Source organism: Gracilinanus agilis, chromosome 5 (genome assembly GCF_016433145.1).
Source record: "Gracilinanus agilis isolate LMUSP501 chromosome 5, AgileGrace, whole genome shotgun sequence".
Classification (NCBI taxonomy): domain Eukaryota; kingdom Metazoa; phylum Chordata; class Mammalia; order Didelphimorphia; family Didelphidae; genus Gracilinanus; species Gracilinanus agilis.
This window is the reverse complement of record NC_058134.1, coordinates 228,921,582-228,940,090: the sequence shown is the minus strand read 5'-3', so window position 1 is coordinate 228,940,090 and position 18,509 is coordinate 228,921,582. Positions and strand designations below refer to the sequence as shown.

General features: G+C 39.8%; 1 protein-coding gene across 1 annotated transcript in view; it reads right to left on the bottom strand.

Annotated features, from left to right (window-relative positions):
- LOC123248654 (sodium-coupled monocarboxylate transporter 1-like) overlaps nt 1-11,734 on the bottom strand; it is a 30,243-nt gene extending 18,509 nt beyond the window's left edge. Inside the window, exons 1-6 of the mRNA XM_044677497.1 lie at nt 11,384-11,734; nt 9,761-9,826; nt 8,183-8,234; nt 4,978-5,045; nt 3,384-3,538; nt 1,705-1,845 (exon numbers count right to left, since the gene is read on the bottom strand). Coding sequence (XP_044533432.1) covers nt 1,705-1,845; nt 3,384-3,538; nt 4,978-5,045; nt 8,183-8,234; nt 9,761-9,826; nt 11,384-11,734 — 833 coding nt within the window. The remainder of the gene's footprint in view (nt 1-1,704; nt 1,846-3,383; nt 3,539-4,977; nt 5,046-8,182; nt 8,235-9,760; nt 9,827-11,383) is intronic.
- Nucleotides 11,735-18,509: the final 6,775 nt, after the last annotated feature.

Here is an 18,509-nt window from a genome sequence, read left to right as displayed (position 1 = left end):
AAATGACCATTATCTTTTGGGAGTGTAGTTGATTATGGCTTTAGAGCCCTAGAGTTGGAAAGGACCTGAGATAGCATCTTGTCCAGTTTCCTCATTTTTCATATGAGTAAACTGAGGCCCAGAGATTTGGCCAACTTGCCCAAAATCAGAGGGAGCAAGTGACAGAGCTGGGATTTGACTCCAGGTACTCTAATTACAATTTCTAATGCCTCCTTTGTGTTGTACAGAAAAGAAACCTACCCCTCTTTTCAGCTTCCCAGTTTCCTAACCATTGCATTACCCTCACTGCCTCATTCTCCCTCCACCACATATTCAATCTGTTCCCAAATCTTGCTATTTCTCTCTCCTCAACACCTCTCCCATCTGACTCCTGCTCTCCACTCACACAGGCCTTCATCACCTCTCCCCTAAATTATTGCAACAGCTTCTTACTTGATCTCCCTGCTTCTAGGCTCTCCCCTTCCATACAGCTGCCAAAGCAATTTTCCTTAAAGGCAGATCTGACCCGAGGAAACAATTAACTCAGATCTTCCCTAATTTCCTACACGCCTCTGCTTCCCCTAGACTAACAGTTCCTTCTCTCCGAGTACCATCAGGATAAACTGGCCTTATTGCTCTTCCTTGAACATAACATCACTATCTCCCATCTTTGGACTGATTGGCTTTCAGCCCTAGAATGCCCTCGCTCCTCATTGCCGCCTCTCAGAATCTGAGGAAAATTCAGTCAAACGCTACCTTTCAAATGAAGGCTTTCCTGAAGCCTTCAGAAAGCTAGTGACCTCCCTCCTGATAAATAAATTTATCAATTCATACATACAATACAAACATATAAATTTGTAAAACCATCTAAATATATATAAATACAAGTGAATATAAATATGTATATACATAAATTTATATCTATTATTGTTTATTTATGTGCATCATTTATATATTTATATTTACTTATGTATTTATATATAAGTATTTATACATATACTTGTATACTTATATTTTTATATCAAATAAACATTACTTCCCCTGATTGAATATAAACTCTTTAGAATGAGGACTTTTTTTTTCTTGTGTTTATTGTCGCATCCCATGGTATGGTCCTCAGCTCATGATTGACTTATAGGAAGGTCCATGCTTATATCTCATCTCTGATCTTTCTGTGTAACCCTAAGCCAACTCAAACTGTCCTTCATTGAGAAAACATGGATACCAGCAACTAGTCTATGCTTTTCAGTGGTTCCCAAACTTTTGGTCTACTGTCCCCTTTCCAGAAAAAATATTACTTAGCCCCCTGGAATTATTTTTTTTAATTTAATAGGAAAGATAAATGCACCTGTGGCCATCACTGCCTCCCCTAGATCGCTGCAGTACCCACCAGGGGGTGGTGGCGCCCACTTTGGGAATCACTGCTTTAGATACACAGAATTGCGCTGAGTGGTTAAATGATTTGCCCAGCATATATCAGAATCTGTCTCATATCGTTAGTATGGATCAAAAGCAAAACAGTTCTCTCTTGCCTCCAACACTTGCCTCTCTCCACAAGTTCATATTAACCCTCATCAATACTATTTGTCTAAATTACATACATATCTACATTACCAAATGTCATAATATATATTGTATAAAAAAGGATGATATAAAAAAGTCTTTCATAGAAACCGAAAGATATTTAAGAATGTCAATACACATACAATAACAAAAATGACTTACATTTTGGCATGGAAGCGGCTTTTGCAGGAATTGTACCTCTGGACTTGGGTTGGGTTGATACCAAAAATGGTGATATATGTGAAAGACCCACCAACGATGATCGTCCAGAATGTGTATCTCTGGAAAGGATTGGGATTGAAGCTAAAGAACAATAAAGGAGGAAGTTAGACTATCTGGGGGAAATGAACACTGCCAAAAGATTTCACATTAAAGTCAGTGAGATAAAATACCATCCTTCTGTAATCTGTGATAAAAGATGGAGAGGCTAGTCTTTAGATCTGGATAATACAAACTATCAACAACGCCCAGTTACCCCTTTTTTTTTTTAACCCTTACCTTCTGCCTTAGAACCAATACACAGTAGTGGTTCTAAGGCAGAAGAGTGGTCAGGGGTAGACAATGGGGGTTAAGTGACTTGCTGAGGGTCACACAGCTAGGAACTGTCTGAGGCTATTTTTGAACCCAGGATCTCCCATCTTTAGGTCTTGACTCTCAATCCACTGAGCCACCCAGCTGCCCCTTTAACCTCTCTATTAAAAAGGGGGGCGGGGGGGGTTGGTCTAGAAAATGGGTTACAATGTAAAAAGCTCTTGAAACCTGATGGTAGGACATTCCCAGAGGGAATTGAAGGTCTACAAATGTTCCCAATATATAATCTCACTTGATTCTCATAATTATTCTGATTTTATATATATGTTTTTTGGTGGTTTTTTTTTTTTTAAGTGGAGATTTGTGTTTTTAGTGCAAGGAATTCCAAACACTAGTAGTCTCCACTGATGCAGTTTGGCAACTCATCTGTAAATTAGAACCTTAGGGAATTGTCTGGATCATAAAGAATATAAATAATTTGTCCAGAGTCATATAGCTAGACAGAGGCAGAGGCAGAGTTTGAAATTCAGATGTTCACACCTCTGAGGCCAACCTTATAATGGCGACAGGAGGCTATCTCATGTGAGACACTAATGGCTGGATCCTTATATTGGGGAAAACAAATGAAGGATGAAAGAAGTCAACTCACTAGTCTCTGGGGACATAGCTAACAAATCCTGGTTCCAAGTGGGACTTTCTTTCCCCTACATAATTCCATTCTCAAAGAATCATCTATTACTCTCATAATGTAAGGTCTTGGGGCAGGTAGGTGGCACACTGGATAAAGCACCAACCCTGGAGTCAGGAGCACATTTCCTAGCTGTGTGACTCTGGGCAAGTTGCTTAAGCCCTGATTGCCTAGCCCTTGCCACTCTTCTGTCTTGAATGGATGCTAAGACAGAAGGTAAGGATTTTAAAAAATATAAGAATGTAAGCTCCTTGAGGGCAAATTGCTCCATTCTTTTTGTATTTTTGTTTCCCCTGCACAAGGTACAAGACCTAGCATGGAAAATGCTTTATAAGTGCTTACTGATGGGTTGCATACTATATTTTTAAATTCTACTGTATTTTCAGACACTTCCTAGTCGTGTGACCCTGGGCAAGTCATTTAACCCCAATTTACTAGCCCTTACCACTCTTGCCCTGGAACTAATACTCAGTATCAATTTTAAAACAGAAGGTAAGGGTTTGGGTTTTTTTAAAACAGAAGGTAAGAAATTTTTTTTAATTCTACTGTATTTTTATCAAAGTTTTATCTTGAAAATACATAGAAACATACATGCATACCCAGTGAACAAATGGAAACTTACTCCCAGAAGTTTAATCTTCCTCCATGATAGGAATCATTTAGGACATTACTGATTCCACCTTGGACCACAGTACCCTGTATGATCACAGCCAAAAATCCTGCCAGCTTGATGCCAGCTTGGAAAACATGTATCCAGACAACAGCTTTGAATCCACCCTTTGTGGGGAAGAATAATATTAAACATATGTAATAGCACAATGTACATAGCACATTATATGCAGAACATATTCTAATATTGCATCTATGCAGCAAATAAATATCTGTGTTTAGGCATGTGATATTCTACATACACATGTGATATCACATCTCAGAAATACATAAGATTCTTTGTTATGTCCAATATTATTCATATAATATTGTTATGATGTGTATGTAATGTATTACATGTGATATAGCATGCTGTAATATTGTATAATATATTGCATTGTACACTATAATATACTGTGTGTGTACTGTGTTATAAGATTGTTTATAATTTGTAGCATATTGTATTATAATTGTATAATGTATAATGACATGTTATCTAATTTATATAACAATATTATTTATATTAGTCACATTATTGGTTTATGTTCTATATTACTACTCTATTTCTACAACAACAGTATGTTATATTAATCATTGCTGATTTATATTCTATATTACCATTGTCATCACAAGATCATTGATTTAGAGATGAAAGGAAAATTTAAGGCCCCTATTCCAACTCTCTCATTCTATAAATGATGAAACTGAAGCCCTTCCTAAGATCAGATGGGCTGCTAGGAGGCAGTTTATAGAGCCCTGGGCTCAGAGTCAGGAAGACCTGAGTTCAAATCCAGACCCATACTACCTTTATGACCCTAAGTAAATTATTTAACCCTTTTGCATTCACTGCCTCATCTGGAAAATGAGCTGGAGAAGGAAATGGCAAACCTCTCCAGTATCTTCACCCAAGAAAACTCCAAATGAGGTCAGGAAAAGTTGGAGAGAGCTGACATGATTAAACAATAAGATCACCCAGGTAGAAACTGGTAGGATTTTTTTATTCAAGGTCCTCTGAGTTCAGGTTGAGAAGGAATCCTAGATAATTCTTACTGGAAAAAAAAAAAAATCCAATGTTCTTTGCAAGTACTTGTATTCAAAATTCTTTCCACTAACAAAAAGAACAAAAAATGTTCTCTTCCCACTAACATGAAAAATAAATGATAAACCTGGAGGGAATATAAAGTCGTTTTCACTACAATATTGCTCTATGGATACATTCCAGGTTAAGTTGTAGTGTTGGTTGTTTTGTTTTTTTTATCTGATTCATGATCCCATTGAGTTTTCCCAGAAGAAACACTGGAAGGGTCTGCCATTTTCTTCTCCTACTCATTTTATAGATGAGTTAACCAAAGCAAATAGAGTTAAATGACTTACTTGCCCAAGGTCAGAGAGCTAGTAAATTTCTAAGGACAGATTTGAAGTCTTCCTGATTCCAAGACCAGAATTCTTTCTTTAAGTGGCTGCGCAAAGTGAACCACAAAAGATACAATGCTTGCCCAGGAGATCATCAAGTCAGAGAGAAATGTCATCAAGTCAGAAAGCCTTATGGAAATAGGTGATGAACATACCATTGAGCTGCAGAAAATACAGACCGCTCCTGTAGCAATAATTGTGCCCCACAAGTTGATTTTTGTGACTGTAGGGAAAAAAAATTAATTCATCTCCATGAAATCTGTACATTCCAGCTGCTTCACAAAAATGACATTCCTAACATCAGGAAGGCTTCACAAAAGAAATGCAACTTCAGTTAAAAGAGCTTTAAATTTGGACTCAAAGAGGGATTGGGTTCAAATCATGATTTCAGTACACAGTACTCTTGGAAGTGTGGATAAGTCACTATACCTCTTTGGGACTTCTTTTCCTTTTTTCTTTAATCTTATAGATTCTATAACTTGTGCTTGTGGGTATGTGTTACATATAATCAAAGTGGTCAGACTGTATATTTTGTGGAAAGATCTGACAGCTAGATGTTTAGAAAAGATACGAGAAGGGTCTTCTGTCTCCTTTCATTAGTATATGAAGAAATCACTGATGGCATAGGTAGCAGACATTGTTAGAATAGGAATATATGCAGTTAGCAAACTAGAAAGGGAAAGACATTAATTAAAGCAACCTGGAAAAGGTTCAAAGGCCAAAGAAAAATGCTGAGATAAGATAATAAATGGACCTAAGAAAAATGTGCCACTGAGTGAATGATGGGGAAAAAAGAATGGAAAAAATGTGAGGAAAAAGAAACAAGAAGGATAGAAAATTTCAATTCATCACGCAGTGGTCTACAAAATGTTTAGTAAAATATGATTTTGTAGTTAGAATTATGTATCTGAAACTCACTATCTTTCATGGACTTTAGGATGATAGATACCCATACCATAAATAACGAACCCAAAATATCCTGGAGAACTCAGCCAATAAACTGTACTGGAACTAAATGGACCAGACTTCCTCACAATCTCCCAGATGACATTTTAAAGATGCCACCTTGCTTTTCCCAGTCTCCAAGTTATTAGGAATGGCAAGGTTTTAAAGCATAGAGACCTGACTAAGGTAATGAACACCATATGGGAACAGGATGAGATCATCTTGTCTATTAATGGACTTGAATTACAGGTCCTGTTGAATCTATGGAATCTCTGGAGGGGAAATTTACATCTGAATTCTTTTATTCAACTACCCAAAAAAGCACAATAATTCATCCATTTGTGCAATTATCCGTAGAACATTAAAGAAAAAATTAAGGCATTATAGTGACTTGTCCTGGAAGGATTTCTATCCAAACTCCAAACAACTCCAAACAAAAGACGGAAAGAATTTTCTTTAATAGCTGATATTTGAACAACATTTTCAGCCTTGAAAAACACTTTACTTCATGTCTCATCTGATCCTCTTTGAGTTAAATACTTCATTGTTATGACCATTTAACAGAGGAGGGCTCAAAGGGTCCTTGATCTGTCCAAGGACAGGAGTTGTCCAGATACACCTGCAGCAGAATTCTGCCCGTATTCTCTATACTATGTTCTGAGGCAGAGAATGTAGGAGTCTGGGTATATATTAATCTTGATATTCTGGGGATACTCAAAAAGCTGACTCTAGGATTTCTGTAATCTTGAGTTCAATTGAACTTTAACCTGGTCAAATTCCTAGCCCTTCCCTGAGGCTACACTCTGGAAGACTGGTCAGTTATCTCAGTCTCCAAGTTTTACCAATAACAATCAATTAACAATCTTAGATGCCTTGGGCCACGGGAACTCCAGATCTGGGCATTAGCTGTACCTATTGTCATAGAATGAGGCAGTTTGTATCTCCTGATTACCACATTGTTAATGTATCAGACCACTAGTCTAATGATCATTTTCCCTTCCCCCATACTGTTGTAACCCCAACAAAAATACCAGTATGTCCACAAAGGGTTAAGCTCTTGACCATCAGAGCTCTGGACCATGAAAGCTCTTCACCATCAGAGCTTCTTTCCAGTGAAGCTACTTCACTGTCTGACTACTTCATGTCAGAACTTTGTGTCTTTATTCTCGCCTTATGCTCTCCCTTTCTCTTAAACTAACTTGTAACCCATTTTCCTCTCACTCCCTGGTTCCCCTTTCTCCCCACTAGGAACTTTTGTGAAGTCCATGGATGTCTTCAGAGAAACTAGATTCTCAAAACTCACCTATGTGATCTAGGGCAAGGCAGTCATTAGCCTCAAAGATCCTCAGTTTCCTCTCTTAAAATGAAAGGGGGAGGTCAGATGATCACTAATGTTTCTTCTAGCTCTAGTTCCTATGATCCCATGACCTGTTACTAGCAGAAGCCTCCATGCAGCCTACTTATGTGTTGTCAAGGGGAAGACTCCTGATCGGGCACAGGATGGATTAGGTGACCTTTGTGAAACATCTCCACATTAAAAATGTCTTACTCGAAACCATACATGACCATAATAGGATTTTCAGCTATAAGAGATAATAATAACATCTAGCAATAGCTTCTAGCTCAAAGATTCTCAGTTCCTGTGAAGGTTTGTTCCTATTTAAAGAGAATTACTTTATTCCTTTGTATGAGGAAGAAATGTTTCCCCTACCTCTCTCTGAGAAAAGGCAGAGGCAGCTGGCTAGCACAATGCCAAGCCTGATTGTCAGGAGGACTTGGGTTCAAATCTGATCTCAGACACTTCCTAGCTATGTGACCCTGAGCAAGTCACTTAACCTCAATTGTCTAACTCTTGCCACTCTTCTGCCTTGGAACCAATACTTAGTATCAGTTCTAAGATGGAAGGTAAAGGCTTTAAAAATTTTTTTAAACTGAGAGAAGGCAACTTGGTAAGCAAGAAAACTGATAACGTTGGATTGTGAGTTAAAGACACTGAGTTCAAATTCTGACTGTCTCTGAGACCTTGAACAAGTCATTTACATTCTCTTGGCCTCATCTTCCTTATCTGCAAAATGAAGGGTTGGTTTAATCAGTTCTAAGGTCTTTTCTGGGCCAGTTAGTTCCAATCCAGTCTCAAAAACCAGCTGTATGACCCTGTTGGCCTCAGTTTCTATTAAATAAGCTAGAGAAGGAAATAGCAAATCATTCTAGTATTTTTGCCAAAAAAAATGCCAGATAAGATCACTAAGAGTTGACAAAGGTCCTTTCTAGTACTACATCTATGAGACTTTGATGTCCTGATAAAAGTCACCCAAAGCTCACCTCTATCATATTGCTATATCAGCCTATTCCCCCATTGCCAAGAGATCATTGGGCTCATCCCAAAATAACACTGCGTATCCCGCAAAGATTTACCTTGATTCATAGCAAGAGCAGGAGCATAAATAACAACTCCAGTATACAGAATCTAGAAAAGAAAAAACAGAACATAATATAAACATAAAAAAAAAAAAGAATCACAACCTGCTTAGCTTTCAAATCCCACAGTTCCTCTCTTCCTGCTATAGTACTCTATTTGGAGTGGAAAGAATTCCATCTCTTCTCCAACATATCTGGCTCTATCTCCAGCACAAATGGGTTCTCTGCAGAAACCCAAAAGCTAATCTGTGTCAGACAGAGTTTAGAGTTAACAATAACAGGTACCAATTAGTGTTTTAAGGTTTGCAAAATGCCATAAAGAATTATCCCTTTTAATCCTCACCACAACAATTATGGGGCTCTTCTTATAATATAATAATATATAACATTAGTTATATATAATTGTATAATGCATATAATATATAATATGATCATATAATAGCCCTCAGGGGCTATTATCCCCATTTTACAGATGAGGAAACTGAGGCTGAGAGGAGTTAATTGATTTGCCTCAGGAGGCAGGATTCCAACTCAAGTTATCCTGTCTCCAAGTCTAGCCCTCCTTCTGCTACCCCAACTGCAGGGAGGTCTCCTCTTCACCCTTAATCCCTGGCAAACTTTGGAGATCATTCCAATAGAGAAAGCACTACTCTGGAGATCTGGGGTTCAAAACCTAATTCTGGTCACTAATTCTCTGAGCATCTGCTTCTTCCTTGGTAAAATGGGAGTGAGAATAAAGAAGCTAAAGAGCATAATGGTGGTGATAAAGATTCTTTAAAGGGAAACACAGGGCCAGCTACATAGCACAGAAGCATCAGCTCTCAATTAGGAGGTGAGGGAGGTGGAAACTGAGGTAAACAGGAATAAGTGACTTGCCGGGGACACCCAGCTGAGTGTCTGAGACCAGATTTGAATTTAAGACAAGTCTCCCTGAGTCCAGGAGTCTCCAGGAATCCAGGTCACTCACTCTACCTATCATTCCATCTAGCTGTTCTAATACAATGCTTAAGTCTTATTTACTGATTTATTTATTAAGCCATAGTTGCCATCTTCATCTGATGGAGGCTGTGACCATGATGGGAGTCCCCCATTCACAAGACATCATATCCTTCAAATATTCACACCTTAGCTGTGCCCATGAGATAGAAGAAAAATCCTTGACTATACTTAAAGTGTAATGGGGATCTAGCATTCCTGAGCATTTTCAATGAATTACTTAATTACTTTTGTCATTTCAATTATGTTTGGGAGGTCTTTTAATTTAAAAATTTAAGGATAAACAGCTACTGCCCAAAGTAAGTGATCTCTGCAGCATGTGCTGCTGAGAAATTCAACTTAATAGAAGTCATTTCAGGAAGCTACAGGTGTTTTTCAAGCTCTCAGGATCTTTGTTCATCCTCTTCCCATTTCCTTTTAATTTTTCCATTTCACTTAGACATGCTATAAATCCATCTTGTAGCATCATAATAAATAAAATGAATAAATAAAATTACTATAAACATTTTTCCAAAAAGTTTTAGACAATAAGTGGGGGGGGGGGGAGAAGAATGGGGAACACACTGGAGAACCACTTACTGTTTGAAGGATGAACAGAACCGTTCCACAGAGGCGAATACGTTTGTTAAAACGAAGCTCTAGATACTTTCAAAAATCAAAATGAGAGAATGATTAATATATATGACCCATCCAGCCCACACAATTACATATTTGAAAATGCTTCTATTTTCATTGACCCCATGGGACCATTTCCATACCCCAGAGGTCACTGAGTCCAACCTCATTTTATGAGTTCATTTTAAATGAGTGTCATTTTAGAAATGAGGAAACTGAGGCTCAGAAAAATTAAGGGACTTGCCCAAGGCCACACAGAGTGGCAGAACTAGAACTTGATTCATTTGTCTTTTCTTGAATTATCTGTCTTTCCTCCAGCTCTGTAAATAGCTACACCATATCCCCCTGGGCTCAATGTCACCTACAAAGTGATTTCATCCTTTCCCAGCAGTAATCCCATTCTCAGAAGCCAGGCCTATCTTACTTTGGAGAAAAGGCTATAAAGCAACCTCTCCAGAATGATCAAAATTCTTTAATTCACTTCTTTAAAATGCTACCCTAACTCAATTCATTCCAACAAGTACTTATGAATTAAGCTTCTCTGTTTGAGGCTTGATATTAGCGGTTGGTGGTGAAAAGATAAAAAAATGAAAGTAGTCCTTGCCCTTAAGGGCCACTAGGTAATGCCATAGTGCAGAGCCCTTGGCCTGAAATTCAGGAACTCATCTTCCTAAATTCCAACCCTGCCTTAAGACATTAACCAGCTGGATGATCCTGCCAAGTCCCTTAACTGTTTGCTTCAGTTTTCTCATCTGTAAAATAAACTGGAGAAGGATATGGCACACCACTCTTTGCCATATCTTTGCCAAGAAAACCCCAAATAAGAACAGGAATCATGTAACCATGGGAAAATACTTTAAAATAATTTTTAAAAAGATAGTGAAATTTAACAAAAACACAAAGAGTAGGACAAGCCTGAAAAAAGACAAAAAGTCTTTGCTCTTAAGGAACTTATTTTGCCAATCTAGAGAGGAGCCAGCACCGATGAAAAGGAGGGAGCAGGGGGCAGCTGGGTAGCTCAGTGGATTGAGAGCCAGGCCTAGAGACAGGAGGTCCTAGGTTCAAATCTGGCCTCAGACACTTCCCAGCTGTGTGACCCTGGGCAAGTCACTTGACCCCCATTGCCTACCCTTACCACTCTTCTGCCTTGGAGCCAATACCCAGTATTGACTCCAAGACGGAAGGTTAGGGTTTAAAAAAGAAGAAGAAAAGGAGGGAGCAGGGGCTTCTAATGAGAACACGTTTGAATCTGGGATATGCCACTAGTTATCCGGGTAACTTAACCACGCTTAACTAGTGTGAGTTGAAGACAGTTGGAGAGAGATGACCTCTAATACGCCTTCAAGCGCTAAATCTTTTTTTTAACCCTTGCCTTCCGTCTTAGAATCAATACTGGGTTATCGGTTCCAAGGCAGAAGAGCGGTAAGGGCTAGGCAGTGGGGGTTAAGTGACTTGTCCAGTCACACAGCTAGAAAGTGTCCGAGTTCAGCTCTAAATCTTAAACCTCAGCTTGCTAAGATTCCCTCCACACTTTCCTCAAACTCAGAAAGGAGGGGGATGGGGAGAGGGTAGCAGCGGTCCCCTTACCTCGTAGGTGCTAGTAATACCCAGCTTGTAAAAGACTGGGAGGAAGATCTCGGCAGAGACGACCATCACAACGATATAGGAGAGTGCATAAAGAGAAAATATGGCCCCGAAGCGATAGATCTCCGAGGGGACACCCAGGATCGTGATGGCAGACATGAAACTGGAGGTGAGGGACAGAGCCACGGGCACGGCGGTCATCTTCCGGCCGCCTATCAGAAAGTCTTCCTTGGTCTGCTGGCCGCCTCTGCGGAAGGCATAGTAAACCCCTATAGCTACGGACATGAACAGCATCCCCGCGAATACCAAGTAGTCCCACACCACGAAAGTCCTGTTTTCCTCCTGTGCGCTCATGGCTGCGCTGCACAATCAATAAGCAGAGCACACGTCGAGGAGAGTAGCCGGCTTCGGGCGCTGCTCTGCTCGGGGAATTGCGGCTTTCCGGGCCAGGCCCTGACCTCGCGCCTGCCTGTCTCTGTCAGTCTGGCCGCTTGCAGATGTCTCCGAGATGAACTAGGCTGCAAAAGAGCTGTGCTTTTGCCTCTAACAAACCCCCGAAGACGGGCGTTCGTTAGACGCTTCCAGCTCTGATGCAAGAGTGGGACGAGGCTTGCTGAGTGGCGGAGGGGACCCTGGGAGAGAGAAGCTGGTGAGCGCGGAAGCGAGAGCCGAGGGGCGTTGGAGAGAACTGTCTGCACTTTTGCAGTAGGGCGCTCTAGGCTCCAGAGGCTGGGCTTCTCTGATTTGCCGGCTCCTTTGGACGTCAATGTGGATGGAGGACTTAAATATCCAAAGCTAGACAGGTGATTAGGTGTAGAAGTCTTTTGTCCTTGAATCCCACCCATTAAAAAGTGTTGGCCACCTCCCCAATGAGAGAAGAGAATGCAAAGGTAAAAAGAGAGAATCCATGAAACATGGGTCCAAGCCTTTCTCTGCAATTTCCTGCTTTGTGAGAATGTAAACCCCACTGGGTTCTCCACAATTGCAGCTCTGATCGCATGGTTTAGAAACTTGGACTAGGACTCGATTTACAGAGTAGACCAATGAGGAAAGCCTATGAAGCTTAAATAATGTGCAGGTCAAATATAATTTAATTTACCAAGAAATCAATTTACACAAAACCTTGTGGAAACTCCTCCATTCTTGAATGAAGTCAGGGCATTATTACTGAAGATCTACTGGGTCTCCGAACTAGCAAGTTAGGAAAACTTCAGCAAATATCCCTGTCACATAAACTTAGGGAAGGGAAGAAGAGTGAAGAGAATTTCATAGGAGTTGAGTACCAGAAAACTTCTCTCCTGGAAATCCGGTTTCTCCAGACTGGTGTTCAACTGCTAACAATCACCAGAATGTAATTTAGAACAATTATGAGCCACCACTTCATACATATTAACCTCGTGTTCTGCTTGGGAGTGAGGAAACACGGGACTGAGATAATAAATGATAAAACTCAACACGGACAGGATTGTGGAAAAACAATTCGTCATTCATGCCTCCCAACCAAGGAGGCAGAACCTTTCTTTCTGGAAGATAATCTGGCCTGGGAATCAAGATCAAGCCCCATACTAAAGGTCACACCCTCTCCAAACAGAACTGGGTGTCTCTGGGTGCTGAAATGTGGCCTTACCACTTGCAGAGTAAAGACCTCAGCAGAGGAGTGCCTGAGGACATGTGTATTTCATTCACTTGGAGCTGTCAGGTCTTATCAACCTTTCCTTAGAAATATTTTTCTCCTGGAAAACTCTGAATAATTCCTGTTTTAGCATCAATGCCTGAAGGAAACTGTCGAATTCCTTTGGCAAATAGATTCATCACTCCTGCATGTAGTTACAGGTACAAATGTGTGTATGCCAAAGTAGTTTAGTAGAACGAAATGAAATAAGAATATGAATTTTTCTCTCTGGTACATCATGAATTAGATGAAAATCACTCAGTACTCTTGGCCAGCTGCCTTCTGAGAAGAATACTGCATCTCGGATTCCCTTCCCCTGATACCTAATCCCTAAATACGTTCTTTAGGATGTGTATGAAAATGCCTTCAGTTTAGTGCATTAGAAATGATGGATAAAGTTAATTAGAGGGCATAATTTAGTGTTTTAAATGGATCAGATTACTAACAGGAAGATGGAACAGTAACAGTGGAGAGAAGCACTGGTTATAGAGGAAGAGAACCTGGGTTCCTATCCTTTGTCTGATACCTATCTAGACTGATATCTGCAACCTATGTCTACCGCCTGTGTGTCCTTTGGCTTATTGCTTGACCTCCCCAGGCCTCAGCTTCCTCATCTGTAGATGTGGGGAGTGGTCAGAATACCACAATATTTGAGCCCCAATTCAATTCAAGAACGTATAAATCAATCATATGAAATATTAGAAACGTATCCATAAGTCTGATGATACATGAGCAGATTGCTCATAAGAGTCAGCTTTTGAATACATCTTTAATACTTTCATGATTGATCCATGCCTGGAACCCTACAATAATAGATGGTAGAACAGAACCCAACACATTTAAGGCACCCAGTTAATAACTTAAGAAGCAAATGCTGATGTCCATAAAAGAATATCGTGATCCTAATGGTTCTTAGGCAATAGAAATGTCCAAGTTCATCATGTCACAGTTGGGGCTCTATGGATTTCCAACACTATATCTGTACTATAGATTTCAGAATATAATTTAGGTATGTCCAGTAATACTGCTTATTATATTTTCCTGGCATAAAACAATGGTGTAGCCAACGCCCAGCCCAGAAGAAAGTCCTTCTGTTGTGGGGGTCTTGAGGTGGACCCCCCAGGGTTTGGAAAGGATACCTTTTGCAAGGATGTAAGACTATGAAACTTAGTTTAAAAATAAAAAAGAAAGGGGGCAGCTGGGTAGCTCAGTGGATTGAGAGCCAGGCCTAGAGACGGGAGGTCCTAGGTTCAAATCTGGCCTCAGACACTTCCCAGCTGTGTGACCCTGGGCAAGTCACTTGACCCCCATTGCCTACCCTTACCACTCTTCCACCAAGGAACTAATACACAGAAGTTAAGGGTTTAAAAATATAAAAAAAACAAAACAAAACAAAACAAAAAGAAAAAAGAAAAATTTATTAATTCAGAAGATAATGTTGAATCTGGCCAGGAGGACAAGAGAGGTGGAAACCTGTTCCCAGGTGACATCAATTCTGGGGTCTTTATACTCTTTACAAGAGTGAAGATGTGATTCTAGAGTGGTAAGTACTGAAGCATGGGCAGGGGGGAGGTCTGCCTGAAGACATAGGGAGTGATCCTCATAATTTAGAAAAGAGATGAATGTCTGAGATACAACTTGAGGATATCAAGGAGGTGTCATCTCTAGGTCCATCTCAAATCTAAGACAATCCAAGGAGAATAATCCTCTCCCGGTTTTAATGGCTTTATCAGATGTTTTGGGTTAGGAGTCACCAGGATAGAAGGGAACAAAGGAATTTCCCTGCTTATAGTTTGCCTGAAACACTTCTTTAGTTTTGGGGGGCCCAAGGCCCATGCCACTTCTACCTTTAGCACACTGGCCCTATCTCATACAAATGCTGAGTGAACAAAGAAGCTATAAAAATTGTTAACCAGCCTTCCAGACTGTGGACGTGGGGAGGGGTCAGAATACCACAAGATTTGAGCCCCAATTCAACTCAAGAATGTGTAAATCAATCATGTGAAATATTAGAAACATATCCATAAGTCTGGTATATAGCAGATTGCTCATAAAAGGCAGTTTTTGAATACATCTTTAATACTTTCATGATTCATCCGTGCCTGGAATCCTACAATAACAGATGGTAGAACAGAACCCAACACATCTAAAGGCACCCAATTAATAACTTAAGAAGCAAATGCTGATGTCCATAAAAGAATATCAGGATCCTAATGGTTCTTAGGCAATAGAAATGCCCCATTTCATCATGTCACAAATGGGGCTCTAGGATTTCCTATACTACCGATTTCAGAATATAATTCGGGCATTTCCAGTAATACTGCTTATTATATTTTCCTGGCGTAAAACAATGGGGTAGCCAACGCCCATCCCAGAAGAAAGTCCTTCTACCTTTAGCACACTGGTTCTACCTTGTACAAATGCTAAATGAAAAAAACTATAAAAATTGACATATACCTCACTTCGTTTGTCCTTTTTAAGTTTATGATCATTCTTTCCACGAACAGTCTGTGTATTCGTTGGGAGAGGGTGCCCCTAGTTTATGACAGGAATAGTTCATAACTAATATTTTTATTGTGACATCTTAGTAAATTCCAGTGCTTTGAGCTAATTATTTTTGCGGGCTGACTGTTAAGGGGAAGCTTACTAGTAGGGGCTAATGGGCTATAGTTTTAGGAGCAGTATTCATGTATAGAATACATTTGAAACTGGGCATAGTAGCCACCTTCTGGAGGCTCGGTCTAATAAGGGTGAGTGCAAGTTCTAAGAGTTTGTCAGAATGGGTCTAGAAGACCAGTGCAGAAATATGCTTCCCTCTTATCAGAAGAAAGTTGGGCAGAAGGGAGGAACTGTGGATACAGAATGTTGTATACACAGTCACAATATTAATTTATTTTTGCATAAGCATTTTTCTTTGCGAGTAAAGTTTCTCGTATTTGAAAGGGGAAGTTATTGGGAAATAATAGTAATATTTAAAAAAACAACAAAGAACATTACTAAATCACTTTAGAAATCACAGCTAGCAATAGCTGGAGGATAGCAGTGTTTGTGACCCACTTTTAATAATCTGTATGCCATTTGGTAAACTGACATTATCAAATGTCAATTAGTAGCCAAAAATGAAAGAGACTCCTTTCTTTATATGCCTGAACAAAATACTTATACTATCTGGAAATGTTTCTTGATACAGGAGGTAAGGCATCCTTCTGTAAAGAGTATGAAATAAAATAAATGAAATTCTGTTGATATTTATTTCCCCCTCCACCAAAAAAAAATATATATGCAGCTATAGAGGATCTCCAAAAAGTTTAATCAAGGAAGTTAAGTAAGCAGAAGCAATATAATAATTTTTATAATAGTACAAAGGGTCCACACATTTTTTCATTACAGATGGTAGAACAGAACCCAACACATCTAAAGGCACCCAATTAATAATTTAAGAAGTAAATGCTGATGTCTGTAAAAGAATATCATGATCCTAACAGTACTTGGGCAATAGAAATGTCCCAGGTCATCATGTAACAAATGGGGCTCTAAGGATTTCCAGCACTGTATATCTGTACTATAGATTTCAGAATATAAAATTGGGCATTTCCAGTAATGCTGCTTATTATATTTCCTGACATAAAAGCAAATTCTGACAGTTGTTTTCTGATTAACTTGTCAGATGTTCTCCTTCATCCTAGTCTGTATCCATATTGCAGCTCTTGAGAAGATACTTTGTTCTAAGACCTCAGTTTCACCAAGTCACCCAGTGTCATAGTTTTTATTTCCAATAGTTTAAAGTTACTTGCAGTGGTTATTCTGTATAGCAGCCTCAAAGATTTTTATTAGTCAATGGATGGAGTCAGCTAGATGGCTGAATGAATAGAGCACTGGGTCTGCAGTCAGGATTTCAAATTCAGTCTCAGACACTTACAAGCTATGTGATCCTGGACAAGTCACTTCACCTCTGTTTTGCCTTAATCCCCTAAAGAAGGAAATGACAAACCACTCCAGTATCCTTTCCAAGAAAACCTCATGGAACAGCATGGCCCTTGGAGTTGTGAAGAGTTGTCCCTGACCGATCAATAACAAAGGTCAATTGACTGCCCAAATGACCCACTGATGTCCTCCCCATGTCAACAAAACGAAAGAAAGTCCCTTAGATCATTGGGTGGTCCCTCCGTCAAGAACGGATGGGAGAGCACGGAGAAAGAGTTGCCCGGAAAGAGCAAGCATGGATGGAATCTTTTGGTGGAGGGAACATTGATATAAATGAGGCCATGAAGTCATTGAAATATTACTCCAATTCCCACTTGAAGATGAAGATAATAGCACAGAATAATGTCAAACTTAACTACTCCAAAATGTAACATAGCCAAGCCAGGTCTCTAGTGATTACGCCACAAGCACAGCTTCTCATTTATAGTGGGAATTTAAAGCAATCTTGGGTGGATTTTACTGAATGCCCCCCTTCTGCCAAAGAGACAGGATACAGGCTGGGTTCTTTCCTTTGCGGTCACATTAATCTTGAGAGGTAGACAAGTTTAAAGCCTGACTTGCATTAGCACCAAAGTGATGTCCCCAAAGTCATACAGAATGACATTTGCATGAAGCCCTTAATGGCTTACAAAGAGGTTTACATACATCATCTTGTGTCCCTGCATGGGATGTGTGCAGGCATAGTTATGCCTAGTCTGCTGTATTATATATTATCAGTGTCTTCTCTTCCTGTTCCCCAAGCCATTCTGAGCCCATCTTTGACTACATGTGTTATTCTCCCTGGTTTTCAGATGAGGAAACTGAGGTTCCTAGAAGCTAAGCAAGCATTAGAAATAGGATTGAAACATAAATCTTCCTGACTCCAGACCAAGCACTCTATTCACTATCCACAGCCTACTTGGGTTTTTTCCATGGTTTCTCCACAGCATCTACTGGCATAAATATTTATGTGGGACCTGGAAGTCAGGAGGACTCGAGTTCAAATCCTGTCTCAGATACTTATTAGCTGTGTGACCCTGGACTGATCACTTGGTGTCTCAGTTTCCTCATCTATCAAAGGAGGATCATTCTAGCACCCACTTCCCAGGGTTGTGAGAAGCAAATGAATTAAAGCATTGTAAAGACTTTGCAAACCTTGAATTACTATCTAAATGCTGGCTATCACTCTATAAATGTTTGAATGAAGCTTAGGTTGACCTCAAATAATTAAAGGCTTTTGTGTTCTCAGGGTCTGTCAAAGAGTCTCACATTTAGATAGATGATATTAGCCTATTGATTACAACTGATGGCACAGAATATAGCCATGACTTCAGCTTTTCCCCACTTGCACCAGACTTAGAGGGGAAGGAGAATTGGCCAGGATTATAGCCCTCTGCTTCTTAGAGCCTGCCTTTATCTCAAGGCTCCTTCCAAGAGCCCAACAGGAGCCTTTGATCTTCCTGATGTGATCAAAGCTACCTTTACTAGAAATGG